The sequence below is a fragment of the Sceloporus undulatus genome, chromosome 4 (genome assembly GCF_019175285.1).
Source record: "Sceloporus undulatus isolate JIND9_A2432 ecotype Alabama chromosome 4, SceUnd_v1.1, whole genome shotgun sequence".
Lineage (NCBI taxonomy): Eukaryota > Metazoa > Chordata > Lepidosauria > Squamata > Phrynosomatidae > Sceloporus > Sceloporus undulatus.
This window is the reverse complement of record NC_056525.1, coordinates 206,538,994-206,565,271: the sequence shown is the minus strand read 5'-3', so window position 1 is coordinate 206,565,271 and position 26,278 is coordinate 206,538,994. Positions and strand designations below refer to the sequence as shown.

At 47.7% G+C, this 26,278-nt stretch overlaps 1 protein-coding gene across 1 annotated transcript; it reads left to right on the top strand.

Annotated features, from left to right (window-relative positions):
• Positions 1 to 6,129: 6,129 nt before the first annotated feature.
• On the top strand, positions 6,130 to 24,158 carry PRDM14 (PR/SET domain 14). Its single transcript, XM_042464447.1, is given in 6 exon segments — positions 6,130 to 6,608; positions 11,883 to 11,903; positions 11,905 to 12,059; positions 20,278 to 20,480; positions 23,427 to 23,528; positions 23,916 to 24,158. Coding segments are annotated over 6 exon segments (1,203 nt in total).
• The last annotated feature ends 2,120 nt before the right edge of the window (positions 24,159 to 26,278 follow it).

Sequence of the window (26,278 nt, the reverse complement as noted above, 5' to 3'; positions counted from 1 at the left end):
GTGTGTGTGTGTGTTTGTGCACAATTTAATTATAATTAGATATTTATATGAAGGGCCCAATAATGACACCAGGAGAAAAGCGACCCTATACTTGCCTTCTTCCTCCATTGTTGTGATGGAAGGAGCGAAACCTTAACCTGGTTTTCTATTCTGCTGCACGAAAACGCCAGGGCCCTCCTGGGATGATGCCTTCAAGGTCCGTATCACACTTTGTTCTTGTCTCAGCTTTCCTGGGCGACGCTCTCCTCCCCTCCGAGGCCTTTTGCTGCTGCTGCTGCCCTTCAAGAAACCCTGAAGCCATTTCTTAAATAGTGATGGTAACCTTTATAAAGTGCCACTAGATTTCTGTGTCATTTTTGTGCGCAGAGATGTCCACAGCCATCTCTCTCCAGATCTTTTGAACCCCTCGAAGTGGAGGTGCATACAATAGCGCCACCATTATTATTATTATTATTATTATTATTATTATTATTATTATTATTTGTATCCCATTTTTCTCCCAAGATTGGGACCCAAAGCCTTTGGGTCTGGCGGGTGGAAAGTGGTTGTGTGCCTCCAGGTCCTTTTTACTAATTGTGGTGAGTTATCATAGGGGTTTCTTGGCATCCTCTGAGGCTGAGAGAGTGTGACTTGCCTATTATTATTATTATTATTATTATTATTATTATTATTATTATTATTATTATTATTTCCATAACCGATCCTGGATTCGAAGCCTGGTCTCCCAGGGTCCTAGTCCAAAATTCAAACCACACTGGCTCTCTACAAATGTTTGACTATGGGCTGAATAAATGCACAAGTGTCTAAAAGAAAAAAGATCCAAATTGCATTGAATGGGAATGGTCCCCAGAGAAATACGTGGAGAAAGGTGTGGAATCATCCAAGAAGGAAGCAGTCCTAATAATAATAATAATAATAATAATAATAATAATAATAATAATAATGGGGCGATGGGGGAGAAAGAGAGACCTCCCCTTCCCGCCCTCGGAACTGACCTCTTTCCTTTCTCTGAAATCAAGGCAAGGGACCATTTTTCTCGCATTGACCAATTTTGTGTGAAAACCACTCGTTTTTGGCAACGAAAGGAAAGGACTCGCCGAAGCAGCCCCTTCTTCTACTCTGATTCCCCCCATTTCGGAACATCTACATTGAAATGGACCCAAAGACCCTGATTTGGGCTTCTTCGCCCTTTCCCTTCCTTTCCTTTCCTTTCTTTCTTTTAGTGCCCCACTCTGCCCTATTCATTTGAAAGTTAGAAATTACAGTTTTAATGTACTCCAGAAACTCGTGCTTTCATTCCTAAACGGATTTTAGGGATAAGGAATAATCTCTTCTTCCTCTTCGGACTCTCCTCTCTCATTCTCTATCTCTCTCCTAAAAATGCCACTCTGAGCGTTGGACTATTATGGCTCTGGAGACCAGGGTTCAAATCCTTGCTCAGCCACAGGAACCCAGTCACGCTCTCTCAAAACAAACAAGAGGAAAAGTAAACAAACAAACCCCCTTTGAATCAGTCGTGCCTTTTGTTGTTGTTGTTGTTATGCGTCTTCCGAGTCGTTTCCGATTTACGGCGACCCTAAGGCGAGTTTATCACGGGGTTTTCTTGGCCAGATTTCTTCAGAGGAGGATTGCCATTGCTTTTCCCTGAGGCTGAGAAAATGTGACTTGCCCCAGGTCACCCAGTTGGGTTCCATCATGGCCAATCTGAAAGTTGAACCCTGGTCTCCACAGAGTTGTAGTCCGACACCACAAACTACTACGCCACACCGGCTCTATCAGTCTTGCCTTAGGGTTGCCATAAGTCGGAAAGGACTTGAAGGCAAACAACAACAACAACAACAACAACAGCAGTGCAACTCCAAGAGCCCAGAGTCTTGTGGCACCTCAAAATCTGACAGGTCTCCTGCCTGAGCTTTTGTGGAATAAAAAGACCCTTTAAGCAAGGGCTAATGGAAGGCGCTGATCCAGAACACAACACACAATGCCCCCACAGCGCTACACAATGAGGTGACAAAGTGGCCCTTGCTCAAAGGGCGCCTGATAAGGTCCTGGCCCCGGGGAAAAGCCACTCAACACGTCTCTCCAGCGATAAGGAGCTTCCTCCTGATCCAATCCCAGGACTTCCCACAGTTTGCGAAGCGGTTTACGGCCAGAGAAGTGCGACAAAGGAAGGAAAGCTCTTAGGTACAAAGCACACTGCAGAAGTAATCCAGTGTGAGACCGCATTTACTGCCCTGGCTCAAGGCTATGCAATTCTGGGAGTTGGAGTTTGTTGTGGGTCCAGAGTGGAGCGGAGCCCCACAACAAACTCCAACTCCCAGAATCCCATAGCCTTGAGCCAGAGCAGTAAATGCGGTCTCATACTGGAATGTTTCTGCAGTGTGGATGCAGCCTTAGATTCAAAGTCTCCCAAGAAGGAGACTCCACCACACTCCCAGGGAGTGACCTCCATTGTGGAACGGCTCTTACTTATTTCATTTCATTTTATATTATATTACATTTCTATGCCACCTTTCTCCCAGAAAGGGACCCAAGGCGGCTCACAAGATTAAAAAAAATTTTTTTAAAGACATTATAATACATTTAAAAAGCAATTAAAATCATCTAGATAAAATTAACACAAAAACATACCACAGTGAAAAGCATCATTAAAACACCCCGCCTATTTGATTTTAAACATAAGGGCTCTATAGGATTCTAATGCAGAGAGAGAGAAGGTGGCAGTGTCAGCTGTCACAGACCCCAGTCTCCTTCCTCCAGATCCATTTGGGGGAGTGGGAAGCCCAGGGACAGACCTAGAGATGCCAGAGGGAAGCAGCCGGAGCTGAGGAGAAGAGATGGCCCTGTGAAAGGGTAATAGGCTTCATCCGTGAAAGCCAGATATGGTTTTGGGGGGTCTGGGGTGCCGGGATTTGAGGCTGGGGCGAGGGGGGCAAAAAGAATATGGCAGTACATAGCGAAACCATACTTACCCATAGGGAGCCATTGGAGAATGCTTAACCGTAGGACTTTATTGTTAAGGGGAGATGCAGCTCCCCATGGAAAAATCATACATGCCCATAGAGAAATCATGCTTACCTATGTTTCCCTATGGGCAAGTATCCTCCCATGTTTCTCTATATGCAAGTGTTTTCCTATGTATCCTAATATTCTCCAGTGTTTCCCTATGGCCAAGCATTCTCATACGTTTCCCTATGGGGAAGTATTTTCATAGGTTTCCCTATAGGCAAGTATCTCCCAATCTTTCTCTACAGACAAGTATTCTCCTATGTATCCTAGTATTCTCCAGTGTTTCTCTATGGGCAAGTCTTGTCCAACGTTTCCCCATGGCGAGTACTCCCTTCTCTATGGGCAGGTATTCTCCTATGCCTCCTAGTATTCTCCAATGTTTCCCTGTGGCCAAGTATTCCTTTCCCTATGGGCATAGTATTCTCCAGTGGTTCCTTAGGGGCAAGTGCTGTCATTTGTTTGAGTACCATCCCGGGGCTGAGAAGGCCTCCCCTTCCCCAGAGCCATCAAGGGAGCTGGGGTTTGGCCAATCGCTTGCAAGTAAATGGTGGGCAGGAGAGACTTTACAAACACACACACAGCTTTTGGCCCCATCTGCGCGCCAGACACGTGTCGCTGCTGCCTCTTTGGAAGTGGTCGCTTCCATAGGGAAACATTGGAGAATACTATTGTTGCCCATCGAGAGAAACTATTATTAGGAGAAGAAGCAGCGCGGCGATCCTTAGCCCAGAGCGATTGGGAGCAACTCTGGAGGAAGAGTGAGTAGGACCTCTTTTGGGAGAAGCATCTTAGAGGAGAAGCGGGGGCTCCTACCCAACCCTTTCTCCCCCGTTTTAGGTGGATTTAGCCCCTGGGGATCTCTTTAAACTGGGGAAGGAGGTGGGGGTCTTCAGGCAAGCCCCAAAGAATGGGGAGAAGGCAGAAAGAGGAGGAGGAGATGCAAGTCCCTATTGGCACCAGATCTAGGAGGATTTAGGTGGGATCCACTACATTATTTTGCCAGATTGGGATGCGCTGGAAGGGTCTTGCCAGCCCCTTTCCCCCTGACTCCAAGGGGTTTCCCTTCTTTTCTGGGAGGACCTGGCTCTGGGAGGGTTCTGGAACTGTAGCTCAGAAAGGACCTTTTCCCTGCTCTCCTTCTAAGGAACCAGAGCAGATGTGTCTTTCGTTCCCCTCTCCTTGGGGCTGGGAAGAAAAGCAGATTCCGGAGGGGCAAAGAGAGCCTTCCACTGCTTTTCCTCTAGCGCCCAGAGAGCAGGAGTATCCACTTTTCACCTTCTTAGCAGCAGCCCTGGGAGCATTGCGTCCACTGGGTTTCCAGGCTGAGCAGGGATTTGAACCCTGGTCTCCAGAGCCAGAAACATTTTCCCAGCTGGGCGCATTGACGACACGGGCTACAAGGCTGCATCCACACTAAGAAATAACCCGGCTTGGCACCGCTTTAACTCGTCTGGCTCAAGGCTATGGAATTCTGGGAGTTGGAATTTGTTCTAGGGCCCAGAACGGAGTTTTAAGCGCTAGCTTTAAATTAAAGTAGGTTTCTCACAGAAATACACTGCAGAAATAATCCAGTATCAGACCGCTTTAACTGCCCTGGCTCAAGGCCAAGGAGTACTGGAGACTGTAGCTTTGCGAGACACTTAGCCTTCTTTGTCAGAGAGCTCTGGTGCCACAATAAACTACAATTCCCAGGATTCCCTAGCACGGAGCCAGGGCAGTTAAAGCGGTCTCAAACTGGATTATTTCTGCAGTGTGTTTGGGACAGGAGGCTCCGGTCTTTATTGAAAGGCTTAGCACGGAATTCAGTTCCGTTGAGCCACGCGGGGATTCTTTGGCTGCGCCCACGTTGCTGAAATAATCCGCTTTGGCACCGCTTCGCAACAAAACTAGTTCCCAGAATTCCATAGCATTGAGCCGTGGCAGTTCAAACTATATCAAAGCGAGTTATTTCTGCAGTGTGGATGCAGCCCTTTTTGTGTAGCCGCAGATGCTAAGAATTTGCAGCAGGTGCGTGTCTTTTAAGAACCAGCCTCAGGTGCCTTCGGGAGGAGGAGGAGGACTCCCAGAAAACGAGCAGAGAGGGAGCGGACTGCGCAGGCTGCATCCGCACAGCAGAAACAATCCGGTTCGAGACCACTTTGAACTGCCAAGGCTCAATTCTAGGGGATTCTGGCAAGTGTCGTTTGTTCACGGGTCTGGGAATTGCAGTTTCTGCGGCAACACAAACGATACTTCCCAGAGTTATACAGCATTGAGCCAGGGCAGCTAAAGTGGGGTCGAAGCAGATGATTTCTGCAGTGCGGATGCAGCCCACCTAATCCGCTTTGTACTTACATTCAGCCCCACATTTAAAAAAATAAAGTTTTGTGAGGGAGGGTTATTGTTTTAGGCTACAGGAGGTTTACCTCACGTTTCCAAGTTGGAACCCCACCTTTCTCGCCATATATAAATATATATATATAAGTGGTGTCAAACTGGATTAATTTTGGAGGGTGTGTTGTTGTTGTTGTTGTGGCAGCAGGAGCTTTCCTAGTCTTCCGTCTGCTTCCTCTCCAAATGCATCTGAGGAAGGAGAGTGAAGCCTAGGAAAGCTCCTGCTGCCAACTTCTTTCCTCCAATGAGTCTCAGAGGAGCCACAGGGTCTCTCTGCTGATTCCACAGACTAAACGCACTGCAGAAATAACCCACTTTGAGAGCGCCTGAGCTGCCCTGGCTGAATGCGAGGGAAACGGACGTTTTGTGAGGCATCGAGCCTTTTCTGTCAGAGAGAGGGAGAGAGCTCTGGGGCCACAATAAACTACAAATCCCCAGGGTTTCCTAGCATTGAGCCAGGGCAGTCAAAGCGGTCTCAAACTGGATTATTTCCGCAGTGTCTTTTGTGGATCTTTAACCCGGCTGTCTTTGAATTTGTAGGAGTTGTGGTTTGGTTTGGGGCGGCACCAAGAGAGAAGAGTCGAAATGCCTCAGGATACCTGGCACTGAGCCAGGGGCAGATAAAGCGGTCTCAGAGCGGGCTATTTCCGCCGTGTGTTTGGGGAGGGCGGGGAAGGGGCTCACCTGTCCTTCTCCTCCTCCTTGTCTCCCTCATGCAGGTCCCGCGCCTTTTCGCGCAGCAGCCCCATGGCTTCTTCTAGAGGGCCAGCTCTGGCGGGGAGCCCCCCGAGTGGCAAGGCCCCCGAAGTCGGCGGGGAGTCCTTGCTTTGCCTGCTCCGGGGGGGCCCTTCCTTCGGCCCAGGGCCCCCCCTCCCTCTTCCTCCCCCTCCTCCCCCCGGCTTCCTGGAAGCAGCCCTTCCTCCTGCTGCTGCCCCCGGCCCCTTCCTCCAGCCCCCCCGGGGGCCCCTGCGCCTTCCCCTTCGCCGCCTCTTTCGGGCTGCCCCCGGCGCCCCCTCCTCCTCCTCCTCTGCCCCGGCCCCTGGCCCTCTTCCCGGCCCAGGCTCCCAAGGCCAGGGCCTCCCTTTCTCCTCGACGCCGGGGCCCCGACAGACTAGCCTCCCCGAAGAAGAGCAGAGCAGCCCCGGGACCCTCGCCCCCGGCCCAGCCCCGCTTCCGCTTCAGCGCCCAGGAGCTCCACGCCGTCCTCTACGGGCCCCTCAGCCCAGGTAAGCAGCAGCAGGAGCAGCAGGAGGAGGAGGAGGAGGAGGGCTCGGCAGGGCCCTGGGGGAGGAAACTAGTCCGAAATGTTTCATTCCGTTGTCAAGCGCCCTGGACGTCGACGGCGCTGGAGAAATAAACGGCGATGATGATGATCATAAGGAGAAGGAGGAGATGGATGGATGGCACTATCTAAGTAAACGATGATCATGATGATGACGGCGATGATGATGATGATAATAATAATAATAATAATAATAATAATAATAATAATAATAATAATAGGGCGAGGGGATCCCCGGGACTTGGCCCAGGTTCAGCCATGTGTTGCGTTTTTAGTATTGTCTTCTAGTATTGCATTTTAATATTCGATGTTGCTGAAGCAGTCCTAAATGTCTTATCCCGTGTTAAAGCGCCACGCATATGCGCATAGTGCTATACAAACAAATTTGCCAAGAAAACCCCTTGATAGATAAGAGGGAATGGACTTGAAGGCACATAACAATATAAACGAACAACAACGATAAGGCGAGTGGCTCGCTGGGGACATGTGCTGCGTTCAGGGTTGAAGGGCTTCGGGTTTGTTGTTGTTGTTGTTGTTGTGTGCCTTCAAGCCTTTTCTCACCGATGGGGTTTTCTTGGCAAGTTTCTTCAGAGAGGGCCTGCCGTTGCCATCCTCTGCGGCTGAGAGAGTGTGACTTGCCTAAGGTTAGCCACTGGGTTTCTGTGGTGGAGCCAGGATTCGAACCCTGGTCTCCAGAGTCATTTGGTCAAGACTTAAACAACTGCTCCAAGCTCTCAAGCTTTCTCTAAAGACAAGGAGAGGGACATCCCCGCAAGTTAGGTCCAAAAAGCACTGCAGAAAACCGCCTTAACCGCCCTGGCTCAACGCTAGGCAATCCTGGGAAGTGTAGTTTTGTGAGACATTGAGTCTCCTTTGGCAGAGAGCTCTGGTCGGTGACACAATAAACTACAATTCCCAAGATTCCTTAGCACTGAGCCAGCGCAGTTAAAGCGGCCTCAAACTGGATTATTTCTGCAGCGTGTTCTGGACCTGACCAGACGCCTTCTTTTTCCAAGACCTATCCTCCCTTTCCACCTTCTGTTCAGGAGGAATGTCCAAAAAAAAAAGTCCTCCATTTTGAGCAGGACTAAGAAGTACGGCTTTATAGGAGTGTTTTTAGCTTTTCTTTGGTCCTGTCCTCCATTTTCTGGAACGTCTGACATTTTCGGCGGTGCCTTGTCCTCCTTTGCCGAGGGCATCCTCTCCTGGTGATGAGTTCAGGAGCCAGTCCCCTCCTGAGCTTGAACCGACTTCCTTCCTCTCCACTTTGGGGAGCATCGGCTGCAGCTTCCTTGGGGGAATCTGGCGCTAATCCCAGCCACTTTCCTTTGGGATTAAGCCCCTTCCGAAGCAAAGAGATTCACTTCCATAGAAAAGAGTTTTAGGAAGTTGTCACCAAGCAAGTGGCACAGAGGACTTGGGGTATCTATATCTATACTTGGAATTTTACTGTCTTGTTTCTCCAGACCATTTACTGGATGAACTCCACACTTTTTTCTTTCGAGGATTTATATCCCGCTTCCTCCCCACAATGGGATTCAAGGTGGGGTTACAACAGTTTGCATGGTTGGGTGGGACTCGCCCCACAAAAATTTTGTAGTCAAAATTTGGCGGCATCCACACTGGGATAATCGTTTTGATATGCTTTAACTGCCATGGCTCAATGCTACAGGAGTTTGGGAATAGTAGTTCGTTGCTCTGATTCTGACAAACACAACATTCCAGAATTCCATAGCATGGTGATGGCAGTTAAAGCAGTATCAAAAAACGGATTATTTCTCCAGTGTGGATGCAGCCTTGTTCGGAAGGCAGCTGGGAAGTAGAGTAGTGGCTGATATATGAAATCTCCTGATTTTCGGGGTGGTGGATATAATTCTATTCCCCTCTTCTTGCCCTGTTTTGTTTTCTTAGACCAACAAGATGCTTAAATTCTCTTTCCAATTTATAAACTGGAACTACTGAGATTCTATCTGCTTATTTCGTACAAAAATCCACAACAATTCAGGATGGCTAAAGTGACTCCCGGATATAATACAATAAGCCCCAGAGTTAGACCGAACCGTTTGCAACGAATATTCTGGAAGGGATGGGTATTATTCAATGGTCAAAAAGAAGAAAGTCCTTGGGGTGTTCAATCCATGAATAGTCAGAAGATCAATACTGTAATTACAGGTAAATTAATATGCACTTTTTGCCTGAAGTCTTCTGTGCAACTCGCTTGATGACAGTTCATAGACTATTTTATTTGTGTTGCTTAGCTGAAAAGAAGCCACTAAGTTTATCACTTGTTCCAAAAATATTTTGGCTGTGGATGAATTAGCAGTTTCAATGAAAACTTAAAGGGGAATCCTAAACAAGGCTGCTCTGAGCCATCCTTACTAAATTTAATGGGGGTTTACCCAGGTAAGTGGGTATCAGATTGCAGTTAAGACATTTGAAGCAAAGAGAGAGTAGAGAGGAATGTCAGAAATGTGGAAACCTGGTTCGTTTGAGAGTGTCAGGATCCTTTCCCCGTTATTTCCTCCATCCCTGCGAATCATAGGTCCAAAACACACTGCAGAAATAATCGAGTAGTTTGAGAAAGCTTTAACTGCCTTGGCTCAATGCTGGGGGGATTTTGGGAAACTGTCGTTTTCTGAGACATTTAGCCTTTGCTGTTCAGAGAGCTCTCGTGCCATAATAAACTACAATTCCCAGGATTTGCTAGCACCGAGCCAGGGCAGTTTTAGTGGTGTCAAACTGGATTGTTTCTGCCAGCATGTTTTTGGACCATAGTTTGTTCTCTCTTCTTCTATCTGTAGAGTTGTTTCCGCCTGTGTTATTTAGACACTATTACAGCAGGACTGACAGCCTTTTTATTGCTAGGGCAGCCCGGGATTGTAGTTGATGTGGAACTGGGTTCTCAGTACTCTCTTTCACTAAGATTCTCTGTCAAGATTTTGTAGAGTGTCCCTCATCAAATTGCAAATCCCATTAATTTCATACATTTTACAGTTTGCTTTGCAGTTGGTGATCCCAAGTCCTGGGAATAATAAAATCTGGATGTGGGGATTTTCAGATTAATTTACTCCCGTGTGTACAAAAACCTGGTTTGGATGCTCTCCCTTATTTGTTAGTTTAGGCTTCCTTCCTATCGATTCAGTTGGGAGTGTCCCTTCTGAGCTCAATGGGATCGAGTTCTGAGCCCGAGAGTGATCAGGTGTCCTCCTAACCACAAAGGAGGATGAGGCACCATAACTGTAGCACATTAAAAAAAATTGGAACCTTTCAAATAAAAAGCTTTAAAACACTCGTAGAAATGTAAATTCATGCTTCCTGGTCAGGCTCTAAATGGAAGGACATTTGGATTCCTTCAGGACAGAGAGAAATGGAAGATTATTATATTATGTATTATTATTATTGATTAACTTTATTTTAAAGATAGGTTCTGGAATGGAAGAGGACTGGCACACGCTGGTCATACTCAAAATGGAGGGCCTTTTGGAATTCCTCTAGGACAGGAGGTTGAGAGGAGGATAGTCCTGGAAAAGGAGGGGGGTCTGGTGCATCCTTTTCTGAGCAAATAGACACACAATCTTCTCCTTTGGCTAAACAGAGTCACTTCCTCACCTTTCCTTTAGGAGCTGTTGAGGCCCCAGCCTCCACTGCTAGACAGATCAGCTTTCACTTCCTGAAGGTAACTAAATGTGTTCTCGTGTGTGGGGGTGGGGAGGGATCCAAAGGGTAAGGGGGAATTTTATTGATCCGAATCCAAATTCCTCCCACTTAATCTCTTTCCTTGGCTATAGGGTGACCATATGCCAACGGGTGTCCCTAGATGGGCCACAATTGGGGGGTCTTTTTCACCCACCATCTCCAGGCATCCGCTTCGGCCCTTTCCAGGGCAAAATAGTCAACAACCCGCGAGATCAAGACCTCGATGCAATTCCTTGATGTGGAGGTTACATTCAACTCCCATCTTCTACATGGACAAGCAAGGGGTGAGGGCTGAATCCGAAAGATATCAGTGCTATGCTGGCTGGAGATTCAGGGAGATCGAGGTTCAAGTGTTTCTTTGGAAAGTTTCTGATGTACTAAGGATTGCAGCCTTCACTTGATAGAAGATCTGTAGCTAACTGACTACTGTGTCACTCGCCCCCACACTGCCCCAACACTGGACAAAACCTTTTTATGTCGGATATATAGCGAAGACCACCACGCCCCTCCCCCCCAGCGTTGTTGGGACAAAAAGATGGGCTTGAATGTGGGATTTCCTGGCTGCAGCAATTCCATAGCTGCTAACTACTTGTTGTTTGCCTTCAAGTCCTTTTTACTTATGGAGACCCTAAGTGAACCTATCATGGGGTTATCTTGGCAGATTTTGTCAGAGAAGATTTGTCATTGACATCCTCTGAGGCTTAGAGAGGTGAACTTGCCCATGGACACCCAGTGGGTTTCCATGGCCAAGCCTGGTTCAATACTGGTCTCCCCGTGTCCTCGTCTAATCCTCTACATCCTGGAAACCCACTGGGTGACTGGGCAAATCACTATCACACCTCCACAGGGAGGCTATGGCAACCTCTGAAGGAACTTGCAAGAACAACCCCATGATAGGTTTGTCACGAGCTCACTGGAAGGCATGATAACCGTCACCAACAAACAAACAAGGTCATTTATATACGCTTCAATCGCCTAAGCAGTATCTAAGCAGTTTACAAACTGTATGCTAATTGCCCCAACAAATCTGGGTACTCATTTTAGCGACCTCAGAAGGATGCAAACCTAAGTTAGCTTGAGCCTTTTGCTGGTCTTGAACTCGCAACCTTATGTTTTGTGAGTGGCTGCCGACAGGCATTTAACGCTGCGCCACCAGGGCTCCCGAATTGCTTATTTCTATGAGTGCTTCTAGCTTTGTTTGGTCAGGTCCTCCATTTTCTTCAATGTTTCAAGGTATTTTCCGTGCTTGTCCTCTTTTTTGGTTAGGACATCTGGTGCCCTGCCATAACACACGTTGGAGGAGACAAAACGGTCCACAGGCAATCCTATGCAGCTTCATTGGTCTCCGAAAGTAAGTTGCTCCCAACAATCTGTACCTGGCGGTGGCAGCAATGTAGACTTCTCCTGTGGGCTGGGGGCAGCAGGGAAGATGTGGATGAGTGTGGTACCCTCCTGGAGGGCTTATATCCTTATAAGATCTGTGCCACGTTCCTTGTATTGTGTCACCCTCCCCTCACTGCAGATTTTGGGATGGTCACTGGTCTACTTATTGATGGCAAAGGCTCCTCGGGAAACTGGATGGCTTTGGTGAACGTGCCGTTTCCTGAGGAGACAGACTTGGATTGCTGTTTCAGTGCCACAGCGAGATCTACTATGAGAGCTGCAAAGAGATCCTGCCAGGTCAAGAGTTGCTGGTCTGGTATGTGATGGCTATCTGCAGTTCCGGGACCCCATCAGCCTGAAGGACAGTGGAAGCGGAAGCATGTCCAGCAGCACAGCGAATGTCCGTTGGCAACTACCCAGTGTGTTGGCGGGGGAGAGCGGGGGCCGGCCCAGTGATGTTCCTTGAGGAGAAGCTCTGGTGTGTGGTGGGGACAAAATTTGTTGCAAGTAGGGTTGCAATTTGTTAGGACCCTCCAAACAGGTTGGACAAATGTAGGAGAATTTCAATGTATGACACATTTTTGGGGCGCGGCTAAGGGGGCGGGGAGGGAATTCTCCCAGGGAGGCTTTCCCTCTGGCCCTGGCCCTGCCTCGCTGCTGTGGTTGCAGGGGCGGGGCACAAGCGGGGAGGGAATTTTCCCTCAGCCCGGGGGTCGGTGGGCTGAAATCCTGGGGGGGGGCCCAAACCCAGGGCGGGACTGTGTGGCCCCGCCCAAAAACGGAGGAAAGTCCGCCCCCAGGCGGGATTTGGCAAGCCTAGTTGCAATCCCATGAATCTACCAGGATTTGTAATCTAGAAAATATGTCACAATTTGGAATAAATACATTCCATTGGAAAATGAATTTGTTCTTTGGACAGTCTGGTCTCAAATGCCCTGTAAGGACACCCTTCTGCCTGTTTGAAAGATGATGGAAAAGGACCCCCCAGGCTGTAAATCTTGTAGCTGGTTCAGCGTTTGAGACTTGCTGAAAGACAGATGCTGGTAGCACAAGCCTTCTAGCCTTGAGCCTAGTTCCTCAGATGCATCTATGAAGTAGCTCAAGTCTAGAGAGTGCATGCTACCCACATCTGTCTTTCAGTTAATTCAGGTGCTGCAAGATCCCTTTGCATACTGATTTTCCAGATTAAACCAGCTGTATCTTTGGTCTTTTTGTAGTTCCAATAACAGTAATATAAACCCACCATGCTTTCTTTTTCTTAATCCAATGACCCAAATTAAAATGTGACACACTCCACCTAGAACTCCTTTAGGGCTTGTTCCCCCATATCTCCTTTAAGATCTTGCAGATGTCAGTAAATCCTCCTACTTAAAGATTACATAGCTGAAAAGGAAAGTAATTAACAAAATCTGCTTTACAACCAGGAAAAAAGGTTTCTCTGGGAACCGAAGGCAAAACGGATGAGAATGATTTACATTGCATATAACCTCTATTAAACTGTTTTGTATTGTAATGGTTCTTTGCACAAATTCATAAAGGTTGTTCCATTGGCTTTCATGAGGTGGCTGCAATTAACCACATCCTCATTCCTCTCTAAAAATAAGCTTTTTGGAGTGTTTAAATTGGGGAAGGATATCCCATGTATTTTGTAATTTTTAATAATTGTTGTATCATGGTAACACACACCTTCTAGCAAGAATCTGCAGGGAGCTCTATGTAGTCTGGAGATGCTCACTCAGAATTAAGATCCCACTATCTTCAGTGGGCTGTTGTTGTGTGTTTTGGAGATTATCACACCGTCTTTCTTCTGCGCTCGATGTAGGATGTAAACTTAACACGGGGGGGAATTATAGGATATCCCCATGCCCAGGCAGTAGGCATCCTGTACCTGATCTGGGCTTGTCCCCCACCTTTTAAGATTATTGGATTTTCCCATTCTTTAAAGGTGTGGGAGAGCCTAGATCAGGTACAGGATGGATAGGGTGTGCAAAAGCCGTTAGTAGCGTGAGAGGAAAGGTGGTGCAATATCTCCTTTAAGTTGTTGTTTCTGATTTATGGTGGCTGTAGGTGAATCTATCAGAGGGTTTTCTTGTAAGATTTGTTCAGAGGGGAGTTGTTATTGGCTTCTTCTTGAGAGAGTGAGACTCGCCAAAGATCACCAGTGGTTTTTCATGGCTGAGGAAGGAATTTTAGTCCTGGTCTCCAGAGTCATAGTCCCATGATCAAATCACTACATCACACCACTCCCATACTTCCAACAGACTATATCCTAGTAAATTGTTATGACTGGAACCTATTTAGCAGCAGAGAAAGAGCCGAGCATCCTTGACTTCGGGTGGCTCCGCCCACTGGTCCTGGTGGGGCAGGTAGGTACAAAAGACAAAAGGAGTGACGGGCCCTGGGCCCCTCGCCCTTAGCGGGCGTGAGCTACCCAGGAACCCCAGTCTTCTTCCTGCCTCGCACCTGGTAGGGAGTTTCTCTCTTCCAGCTCCAGAAGATTTGCATCAGATTACCGCTCCCCTGACTTGCCTGGCTCCCTTCTCTTCTCTTTCTTCCAAAGCTCTCTCTCTCTGCTCTTCAAAACAAAAAAAAAAATAATAGCTCCTCTTTTTCCCTCCCGGCTTTGCCTTCTCTGCTTCCTCCTCCACCCCCCCTCTCCCGCTGGAAGACATGGCTTCGACGGGGAGACCAGAGCCACAGGGGAGCTCGCTTCCACCCGCGGCCAGCCCCGGTTTGCCGGCTGCTCGCCGAGCGGCATCTCCACTGCTGACCTGAAGTGGAAGCGCGACGCAGCGGCTGGAGGAAGCCCTCCCTTCCGCTGGCGCTCAAGGGACCCTCCGGCGACCAGGCGGAGTGAAAGAGGGAGAGCCTTACTTCCAACACCGGCGAGGACGTGAGTAACTCTCCCCGCCGCCGCAATCTTGAGGTGGTTCAGGGCCTTCCTAGAACAAAGAAGCTTCCCTCCACCACCGGGGGCGTCCCAGGAGGGAACCATCTTCAGGCTCGCGCTACCCCGAGGGGCCAGCATGCCACCCTGGGGGACCACGCTTTCCAGGGGGGGGGCCACTGCTTATGTGGCCAGGCCCATGCTCCCACAGACCTTCCCGATGGGGTGGGGGGATGGCGCCGGGGTTCCCCCAGGCCAACGCTCCCATCGCGCCAGCAACTCATGGCGGGGGTGCCATGTTGGCCGCCTTCACCCCCGCCACTTCCGGATGACCGGAAGTGCCCCGGCGGCACCATGCGGCCGCTCATGGGCGCCGCCATCTGGCCATGCGGCTGCCCCATGGGCGCCGCCATCTTGGCCAGCCGGCCCAGCGGCCACCGCGGACCGCGCGGGGCGGGACTGGGCAAAGTTGCTCAGGGGGGTGGCGGACACTGCGGGGCAGAGACGCTCCCTCCCCACCAAGAGCGGCTCAGGCCCGGCACACACGGCCAGGGAGCGACAGGGACGCAAAGCGTCTCCAGGAAGGGAGCTCCCCGGCAGGAGGGGTTCGACAATGGTGACCCCTCCCCCAGCCAGACCCTCTAAGCCTGACAGGCAACCATGATTCAGGGGGGAGAGGACGGAGGGCTTCATGCTCCTCCTCTGATTCAGAGCGCTCCTTCCTCCCACCATCCAAGCGCCCCGACATATAGGGCCTCTAGCCGCAAACGCCCTCGCCGCCACGCTGTCCTCCGAGGACGAAATATCGGAGGATCCCCACCCCCTCAGCCTCGGAGCAGAGGAGGGCAGAGCTATCGGAGGAGATGAAGGAGAGCCCAGGGCACAGGACCCGCAATTGTCCTCGCGCCTGTTTAAACAGGAGGACTATGTGCCGCTCATTAAAAAGACAACTAAGACTTAGGCATCGCTCTACCCACAGGGACAAACCGTCCCTCTCCCGACTCAGACCTTCCAGGATGAGTGAGGACTTATCCGTGTCGGTCTCTCCGGTCCAACACCATTCCCCTGTCCGCTTAAAATCATGCCGCTTATTAGGGATGAGTGGGCAAAGCCAGCCTCCGCCAGGGCCAACCACGGCATCACCCGCAAGTACTACGTTACTGCAAGCCGCCGTCATGGAAGGCTCCAGGGTCCCATCCGTGGACCGCCCCCGGTGTCGCGCGCTCGTCTCTTCAACCGTCTTCACTAGAGACGGGGAGGACACCCTCAGAAATCCCGAAAGACCGTGGGGCCGAAGGGGCACTTAAGAAGGCCCATGAGGCCTATCCATCGCCATCAGAGGCCGCCGAACCACCGTTTCCATGGGTATGCGAGCCAGCCCCAATGGTCCCGCCAGCTGCTGGACCTCTGGGCCCAACCCAGACACCAAGTGTGAAGCCAAACTGTTAACAAATGCCAGAGCGGCAGCCTTCGCAGCCGACGGCCCCCTTGACGCTGTCCAACAGTGCGCGAGCACAGGCGGCAGCTGTGCGCAGTCCGCAGACAGTTTGGTTAAGAACTGGAACGTGGACTCCGCCGGTCCAAGCAGAACTGCCTTTACCCCATTCCTGGCTCCAAGTTGTTTGGAGAATCTCTAGAGCCAGTACTAGTAGAGGGGAAGGACAAGAAAAAGCTCTTCCCACTTCCAAGAAAAGGGACGATAAGAGACAGTATAGGAAACCGCCATCTCCTTCGCTCCAACCAGTCATCCTACCCCTCTCCTCCAATTCCTTTCGAGCCAGGGGGTCCAGGCCCAACAGGTCGCAGTGGGGAGACTCAAAGTTGCAAGCAGTCAAACCTCCCTTCCCCTCCAAGGAGGGAGCGGGGCCAAACCAGCCCTGCAAAAAAATTCACAATGACGCCGTTCCGCCAGTGGAGCAGGCTGCAGGGATTGGTCACGTTTGGGAGACATCCCCTCAGACAAATGGGTCCTGGATACCTTCGTCAGGGCTACAGGATAACATTCCGTCGCACACTCCAACAAGTTATTTACCGTCTCCCAGATCAGCCGACCCCAACAAACACCGCCTCCTACTGGAGGCCATCATGAGCGCTTACTGCGCATCAAGGCCATCGAACCCTGTCCGAGACAAGAGAGGGACTGGGATGCTCTTCCACCTTCTTCCTCGTCCCCAAGAAAAACGGATCCTGGAGAGCCATCCTGAACCTCAGACGGGGTCAACCGTGTCGTCCTAAGAAAAAATTCAGATGGAGACCCTCAAGTCCATCTGTAGACAGTCTCCAGCCGGAGGACTACCTCTCTTCGCTGGACTTACAAGATGCTTCTTCATATTTTGATCACCCATCCTCGAGGTGTCCTCAGATTCAGATATGGCAAGCGTAACCACCAGTACAGAGCCCTTCCCTTGGGCTAGCCTCCTCCCCCCAGGGTCTCCACCAAGATCATGGTTGCACTGGTAGCCCTTGGAGAACCCAGCGGTTGCACGTTACCCTACCTCGACGACCTTCTCATCCGGTCATCTTCAGACTCCAGGGCATCCAGGACGTCAACCAAATCCTCACGTCTCTCCACGCTCACGGCTTCCTCCTGATCTGGAAAAGAGCTCGTGACCCAGGTCAGCAGATTCACCATTTGGGGGCCATAATAGACACACACGGTTGGGGACTGTGCGCCTACCTCTAGCCGATCCAGTCCATAAGAGCGCCATATCAAAGGCCTGGAGGACCGCGGCCCCAGCCTCAGCTCTTGGCCCACCTCCAGGCCTTATGATCGCAGCCATTCAATGCTTCCCTGGGCAAGATTTCACTCCAGACCCCTGCAATGGCTCCTCCTACCTCACCAGGCGGCCATTATGATCAGGAGACACAAGGCGATCCACCTCACCCAGCGATTAGTGATGAGGCTCGTTTCTTGGTGGATGTCCAAGGAATCCACCGAGGCCGCCAGATTTGGAGACCCCCGAGCGTCCAGGTCACGACTGGATGCCGCCCGCCTCGGGTTGGGAGCGATTGCTGGACACAGCTAGCCCAGGGAAATGGAGCCCAGAAGAGCGGACACACGCATCAATTGGCTGGAGCTCCGGGGCAATTCGGCTTCTCTTCTCGCCTTCAGTCAGTCGATCCCCCAGAGATCAGTCCTGGTCAGGACGGACAACACCACAGCCAAGGCCCATGTCAATCGTTAAGGCGGCGAACCAGATCAGGTCCCTGAAGACGAGGCCCGTTCCCTTCTAACATGGGCAGAGGCCAACCTCCTAACTCTGGATGAGCAGCACCTTCAAGGATCCCTAAACTCAAAAAAGCCGATTGGCTAAGAGATGGACATCGACCCGGAGAGTTGAGCTCATCCTCAGGACCTTCCAGATCATAAGGACAGACCGGCCAACCCGTACTGGACTGTTCGCCTCCCGCCCCCCACACGCGCCAAAGACGCCCCAGGTTTCTCTCAAGATTCCGCGACAGAAGGGCCGAAGATGGCCGCCCTCAACTGACCAATGGCCTCCGGGCCTTCTCTACGCCTCCCACCCGACTCCCTGCTCACGAAGCTCCTAGCCAAAATACGCCGGGACCAACGCACAGGTCATCCTCGTGGCTCCAGCGTGGCCGCGGCCGGCCCTGGTTTCAGATTCTGCCATGGCAAATCAAGGGTTCGCCCTTCCACTCAGACCGGATCTCCTACGCACGGACAGATCCACCACCCCAGACCCAGCCTGGCTACGGCTTCACGCCTGGAATTGCAACGCCGCATGCTGAAGGGTACGGCTATCTTCGGAAGTGGTTGATCTATTCTCGCTTCGAGACGCCAATCGACAAATAGAATCTAAGAATACACCTTTAGGACATAGGAGGTGGTGCAAGGTCAAAAAAGGACTTCATAAAATCTCTGTTCCAACAGTGCTCCAGTTCTTACAGGACGGCTTCCTCCAGGGACGGCGGCCCAACCACCGTCAAGAACAAGTGGCAGCCATCACCTCCATCCTACCCCATGACGACGCAGCCAGGATTATCCCAGCACCCCCCTATCCGCAGGCTCTCAGGGGGTCGCCAAACATGGCGCCCCAAACGAAACACGATTCCCTCCTGGGACCTGCATAAACGTCCTCAAGGCCTTAACAACCCGCCTTTCGCGCCACTGAGGGAGGTACCCCCTCAAGTTCTGACCTTCAAGACACTATACTGACGGGCGCTCACTCGCAAGGCGCCGCGTGTCCGAAATTGGTGCCCTATCCATCCGCAAAATTGTGCATCATCAGGCGCGGACTCTATATCCTCAGACCTGACCCACCTTTATCCCTAAAGTCAATTCGGTCTTCCACACCTCCCAGGACATCGTCCTCCCGTCCTTCTGCCCCCGTCCCAAGGAGGATCTGGAAAAGTGCTGGCATACTCTCGATGTTCGCAGAGCCATAAAAATCTCCTCAAGAGAACAGCCACTTTCAGGAGATCGGAGTCCCTTTTGTATCCTTTCGGCCTTAACTCCAAGGGCCACAAAAAAGTATCACGCCCTACCTTGGCAAGGTGGATCAAACAGTGTATCGTCCAGTGCTACAAGGTCACTCAAGCTACAACCACGGCGGACATCAACGCTCACTCGACGAAAGTGCGGCTACCTCCGCGGCTCGTCCACCAACGCCCCGTGGGCTGAAATCTGCAGAGCGGCCACTTGGAAGTCCCGTCAACCTTCCCAGACACATATAAACTAGATCTCTTCCAGTCATCAGAGGGGCCTTCGGCCGGAGGGTTTACAACACGTCTTATCGGATCCGCCCTCCGCGCCAGTCATCCCTCCTAGTACCTGGCCTGCTTTCCAAATCCCGAGTTCAGGATGCTCGGCTCCTTCTTGCTGCTAAATGGAACGTTGGACTTACCTGAGAGACGTCCCTTTACAGCAGAGAAGGTGCGCGCTCCTCCCCACCTGTCTGCCTCTGGCGGGGTGGGAGGTTAGACTCAAAACCACTTTAACCTTGCTTCCAGGCTTTAAATCGACTGGGTTCCTGGGTGCTCCGCCCGCAGGGCGAGGGGGCCAGGGCCCGGTCCCTCCTTTTGTTCTTTGTACCTACCTGCCTACAGGAAGCCAGTGGGCGGAGCCACCCGAAGTCAGGATGCTCGCACCTTCTCTGCTGTAAAGGGCGTCTCTCAGGTAAGTCCAACGTTTCCATTTGTTAATTCGCAGTTCAACCAGCCTCATTTACTTGGAGCTTAATGAATGGAGAAGCACTTCCATGTTGTCTCTTTCATTTGTGTAATACTTAGATTAATCTTCTTGGACAGGTGAAATATCATCATATACTAGTGAATGAATGGTATAAATAATATTGGAAGTTTCAGGAAGATAAGAAAAATAACTTGCAGTTAATATTTTGAGAGCAGCTCAGCTCAGAACTTAGATTTCTTCTACCTATTTTGATTTTACTCTTACTATTTTGTTATTGTATTTAAAAAAAGAAGTTAAATACCTCCTTCCCTTTGTTGCCTTTCTTCCCTTTTGTTGCCTTTCATGATGAAATATGATTTAACACATCATTTTGACATGGAAGCAAGGCTGAGTTCAATGGAGTTTACTCCCAGGTAGGCTTGCAGCCTTCTAAAATGAGTTGTTTGCTCTGAACAATCCTGACAATGGCTCTTACTGTTCCCACTCTTGCAGAGTCTGTGGAGGGCTATAAGTGTGAACGGTGTGGGAAAGTGTTTGCCTACAAATACTACCGGGATAAACATCTGAAGTACACGCGATGTGTGGATCAAGGGGACAGGAAATTCCCATGCCATCTTTGCAGCCGATCTTTTGAAAAAAGGGACCGCCTAAGGATCCACGTTCTCCATGTTCATGAGAAACACAGGCCACATAAAGTAAGGCCAGCTATAGTATGTCTTCTATCCTAGCATGTAGCTCATACTTTTTAGCATTTAAGAGGTTGCCAACTGGGTACAATGGCTTTCCTCTGGACCCAAAGACAGTCTTACAGCATGCTGCCCATTGCTGCAGCTAATCTACCAACCAGCCACTTGACTTCTTGAAGATTTCTAGGCTTTCTCTAAGAATTTTTAAGGTTGGGATTCTTTACTCCTTGATGTGCAGATGTTAATAATTCTCTTGTTTGTGTTGTTTATGTTTATTCACTGATGTTTTATTGGAGGACATGTTCATCCTCAACTCTAAAGCACACTAGTCTGGGAGTAGATTGTATCAAAATCAGTGGGATTTGTTTCCAGGTATGTAGCAATGCCCCCAATGCGCCCCTAACAGTGAAATCAGGGCGAGCCTCCATTTGTTTGAATCAATGCTCTAAAAATAGTGATAACTATTTAATGGGAATTAGTACAATAACTTGACATGTGTTGGGTTTGTAGTTACTAGTAATGGATTGCATGACACTTATGGAATCTAAGATTATAAATAGAAGAATTATGTAGCATTTAAATGAACAGTTTGTCCTTCCCCCTTTAGATTTGATAAGTCTACTGTACTGCCAGTTTCAGTAGTCTCTTTTAATAACTGAGGCTGGAGTGGATAAAAAAGAGATTACCACAAGGTGGCATGTTTTAAATACCAGCGCCTTGTTTTAATGGCTTCAGAATTCTTGTAGGTGAGGATTTCACATTTCATACTATGGAGACTGATCCTGTTCCTTTTCACTCAACAAGTCACATTGCTAAATGTGACTTACTGCCATGTGTTTATGTGTACATAACTGTCTCAAAATAAATCCTATCAGAACATGGAGAATTACTTTTGAGTATTTCTGCATACAATGACTTTGGGGTGAAACACACTGCCCCGTTGTGCTGCCTTCTGGGTCACTTGGGAGTGCAACATTTACATGCTGCACACTCCAAAGCCGCCTGGCTATTTATATGTGGGTGGCTTCATGACACTCTGGCGGTGTGGCATTTATACACTGCATGCCACTGGAGTGTCATGAACCGGGCTTCTGGCTGTGTTGTGGGCATGGGCAAAAAAGCTGGCTTTTTGACGCTCCTTTTTGGGCAGCTTCAAGTCAGACTGTGGCCACCGTGTATGGATGCCGCAGCCCTAATCTGGCTTCAGAAGGGCTGTCTATTTTGCAGTATTCTTAGCTTTCTAGATCATGTACTTTCCACCTCTGAGGTGTCTCTTGTCTTGCTTGATATCCCAGGGAATAAGAATACTTGATACTGTGTAAAATTATCCAGCTCACATTCAGAGTACTGTAATAATTTATGATCTAAAATTTGTTGTCAGTAGTTAAATGCAGGATAATTGGTTAATACAAAAACAGAATCTGCCCATTTTGTTCTTCAAAAAATAAATTATAGCAGGAAAGGAAGCTGAATATATATATTTATTGCTAAAAGTTGGCATAGGAATGACTGGAGAGGTGAAATTGTTGCTGCTTGAAAGGGATAGACTGGTTCAATAGCTGTAGGAAGAAGCTGAAGTATTATCTTGAACATAAGAAATTAATGAGGGAAATCCCTACAAGTTTCATTATATTATACTACAGTACACATTTGCTAAACTGGCTTATTTGAAAATGATTATAAATTTTTATTTGTAACTTTTATAACAAAATAGCGACATGATACACAGATATCTAGTGATATCCAAGTATAAAAAGATTGCAATATTTCATATTTTGTGTTCTTTTTTGTAGGCAAGAAAATTAGTGAACTTAATAGCAACAATTTAATTCTTCTAGTCATTCGTAACCTCATTGTATTGACATACAGCCTAAGCCTGTGAGCAAGTGAAGTGGACACATAGAATTAGTGTAAATTTATTAAACCAGTATGAATTCCGATATATTCAGTAGGTGTGTTATATTCTGCAACAGATCTTTTCCCATTCATTTTTAGCTATTCTTTTAACTAGCACCATCCTTTTCTTCCCCATGTGAAGTGCTGTAGCTCTCTGAACCCAGAAGATCCTAGTACAGTATAACCAGATAGGGTTTGGAGTACCTTTGCCCCAAACTCAAAGAACTGCTGTCAGTTTCAAAAATGTTCCACTAGATTTGTGAGGTGCCTTGTGTCCCTTTCTGGGAAAGGGGCAGCATATACATTAAATAAATAAGTGGGCCTATAGTCTGACCAATATAAGGCAGCTTCCTAGTTCTGATCTTATTCAAGTTTATTTCCATGCAGTTGCCTCATTTCTTGTCAGGCTCTTACAGATAAGCAGGATAGAAGAAAAAGAGATTTCGCCTTGCCAATGTTGAAGAATCACAGTATCTCCTCTTTGAGTTGCTGTTTATTGTTAATAATTAATCTTCTTATTCCAGAAGATAGGCAGAGGTAAAATAGCTAGCAATCAACATCTGTATCAATGCATATAGGTATGAATATTTTGAAATTACACAGACCTTTCTTAGTTGGCATAAATAAGACAATAGCTCTGTGACAGATGTTAGTTTGGGGTGTCATGTTCCTGGTTTCCACTGTAGGGCCCAGCATCCATACATTTTCAGAGGGGATATGGACTATCCAGACAGAGGTTGCACAGCACTGATGGGGGCTGCTGATGCTATATATATATATATATATAGATTTATATATATATTTGCAGAGTGCTTCATATTGATCTGTTTCATCTGTAGGGAATGAAATCTTGCCTACTACTATGACCAAGAGAAATTGTTCTGTATCCTACAAAAAATTGCTCAGAGATTTCTTCATCTTCCATGTCTCCTGTATGCAGTACTACCTAAATATAAATATCCATAGGTTCATTAAATGTTCATCCCAAACACAGCTAGAAATTTCTGTACATGCTGCTACAGCTATATAATTATTACATTTTTTTCTCTTTCATTTCAGTGTGGTATATGTGGTAAAAGTTTCTCGCAGTCCTCCAGCCTAAACAAGCACATGAGGGTACACTCTGGTGAAAGGCCTTATAAATGTGTCTACTGCAACAAGGTGACCATAATATTCCCTTGCTATTTTGGGGGGAAATTTCAGCTCATTGTAGAACGCTATGCTCTTGTGCTCTGTTTATTTCCCCATGTCCAGTTTTTAGAATAAGTTATATTCTTATCTTTATGAGTACCTCAGTTACCTGTTAACTTAAGCTCTGGGTGGTGTTGAATCTGATCAAATCAGCAGTGTGAAGAGATTATCATGTTATTCCAATCAAATTTGAAAACCCATCATTTTTCTTGCAAAGCAGGCTAACTTACTATTAACTTGTAAGTAATCCCTTCTATACCTGTAGGGTGGGGTGGTTTTTTGTTTCTAATCACTTTGATTTAACTGCTTTCTTATTCTTCTCCCCCCCTCCGTTCTTTCTCCACTCATTCCCAAAAGGCATTTACCGCTTCCAGCATCCTGCGCACACATATTCGCCAGCATTCGGGAGAGAAACCCTTTAAATGCAAACATTGTGGCAAGGCATTTGCTTCACATGCTGCTCATGACAGTCATGTACGGCGCACACACAGTGGGAAAGAAAAAGCTCGCACCTGTACAGTGTGTGGTAAAAAATTCTTGGAACCAGATGAATTCCGTTTCCATTCAAAGTTTCATGCAGCAATTCAGACAGCAAACTAACAGTTGGAGCTTTACTATTATGGTCTTCTCTTCCTCTGGTATTATAATTAGATGTGTGTTTTGTGCTATCTGCTTAATGGCCTTGAGACTCTCAGGACATGATGTTCACTTCTTAGTAAAACCAAATCAGAAAAGGACTGTAGAACAGCCCTGAAGTGCCATATCAAATTCAAATGCAAGTTTTGGCCAACAGCTGTCTAATTCTATGCCATTTTTCTGTGTCATGCCTGTTTCAGATTCAGTCAAGTGATTATAAGTGCATTTTCATTGTTGTGGTCATCCCCGCCCCCTTTCAATACCTTTTTAGATTCAACAGCAAGTTCTACCACTTCCCAGCTCATTAGTGGATCACTGGATCATTTCACTTGGCTCCTTGTTGCACACAATGCTAATACCAAAAAGAATGAATTATTAACTGAAGCTGTTATGAAAACAGGAAAAATTGTAAAGTGTTTAATAGTTTCAATCAGTTGGAACCAGACTGTTCATATGAATTAAATTCTGCTCAGGGGATGCTCCTGCTTGCGGGTGGGTTGGTGGTGGCTTTTGTTAATCCCTTCTTCCTTTGATCTTCCTGCAAATGCTCCACAGTGGATAGTGGGTCAGCCTTTCTGAGCAACTTGTAATGGCATGTGGGCCACACCCAGAGGAAGGAGAAATCTGAGAAAATCAACCTGAACACTACCACCAGTGGCAGTCTCTGCTGGATCATGATCTCTTTTGGGAAGAGATGCAACCTTTTTATAAGAGATGAGTTGAACTGGTCTCAGCAGTTTTAAATTTTATTCTCATTGTTATGCTGCTTTGACATGAATGCATAGCTTATGCACATGCATTTTTAGCTGGTCTTTACAAAAAAAACCTTTGTCCTATGTTGTTGTGCTGCTTTGAGTGAACTCAGGCTACACCACTACCTCAGTGTTTTTATGTAGCTGAGAGCAACTGTAGAAGAAACTTGCAAGTAGAAAACAAGTCTTTCTTTTAGCATTGCCCTTTTCAAGTTCTGAAACTGCCTTCTAAATTATGCTGAATTGAGAAAAGAGTTTCAGCTTACAATGGATGCAGCTTTTGAGAGAGCAGCTCACAAAATAACCGGTGTACATGCTTATTCCCTCTTACCTTGCTTTATGCCTTTTAGTGATTGCATTCCTATGGACAATAAACTTATATCTGATTTTATTGTGGGATTCCTGTCATGATCTGGAACTTTTTTAAAAAAATAATAATTTATGTATATGACACAGATGTTGATTCACAGACAGATCCCTGCCAAAAGAATAATATATGGCTAAAACTTTGGGTTCAGATCTCTGCTTGGCCATGGTAATCCACTGGGCAACCTTGGGCAAGTCAAGTACTCTCAGCTTCAGATGAAGGCAAGGGCAAACCCCCTCTGAACAAATTATTCAAAAAACAAAACTAAAAAGCCAACCACTGATGAAGTTGTCATAAGTAAGAAATGACTAGAAGGCACTCAACAGAGAATACCCAATTTAATTACACAGGCATTATTATTTTGAGTATGGACAACTCTATGATTCTATACTATGGCCTCTTATTGAAACAGCTTTTTAATTGTGTTCTACTCTGAATGGTTTTACAATGCAATTCAAGTGCTTTCCGAGTTGCTCAGACAACTTGAAAAAACAAATGTCACAAAAGTAAAGGGAAACAGATTGTAAGACAATTGCTGGATTGGAATCAGGACATAAACACATTTTATTATTGGATTTTGAATAAAAGGACATATTTACATCTACCCCAATTAGAACTTAGTGTCTGTCTATCTATTTCTCTAGTTATCTACCTGAAGGCTACTACAATTAATCTGAGTTATAGGAACAGTGAATTGATTTCACTGCTTTGCATTATCTCCCTAAGTGTTTTCAGTGTTAAATGGAGAGTGATCTAAATGGCATCTCAGATTCTTTGTTGTGCTTTAAACAGAAGGGCATGAATTCCTCCTGAAATGTGAATGACAATAGAAGAGCTAAAACAGTAATATGGCCCTAAAAACCCAGGCTGGCAACTGAAACAAAACAAAAGACACTCCAGTGACATCTGCTGCCTTTTGGTTGAATGTCCAGTAGCATGTCACCAGATGTTCAGATGTTTTCTTT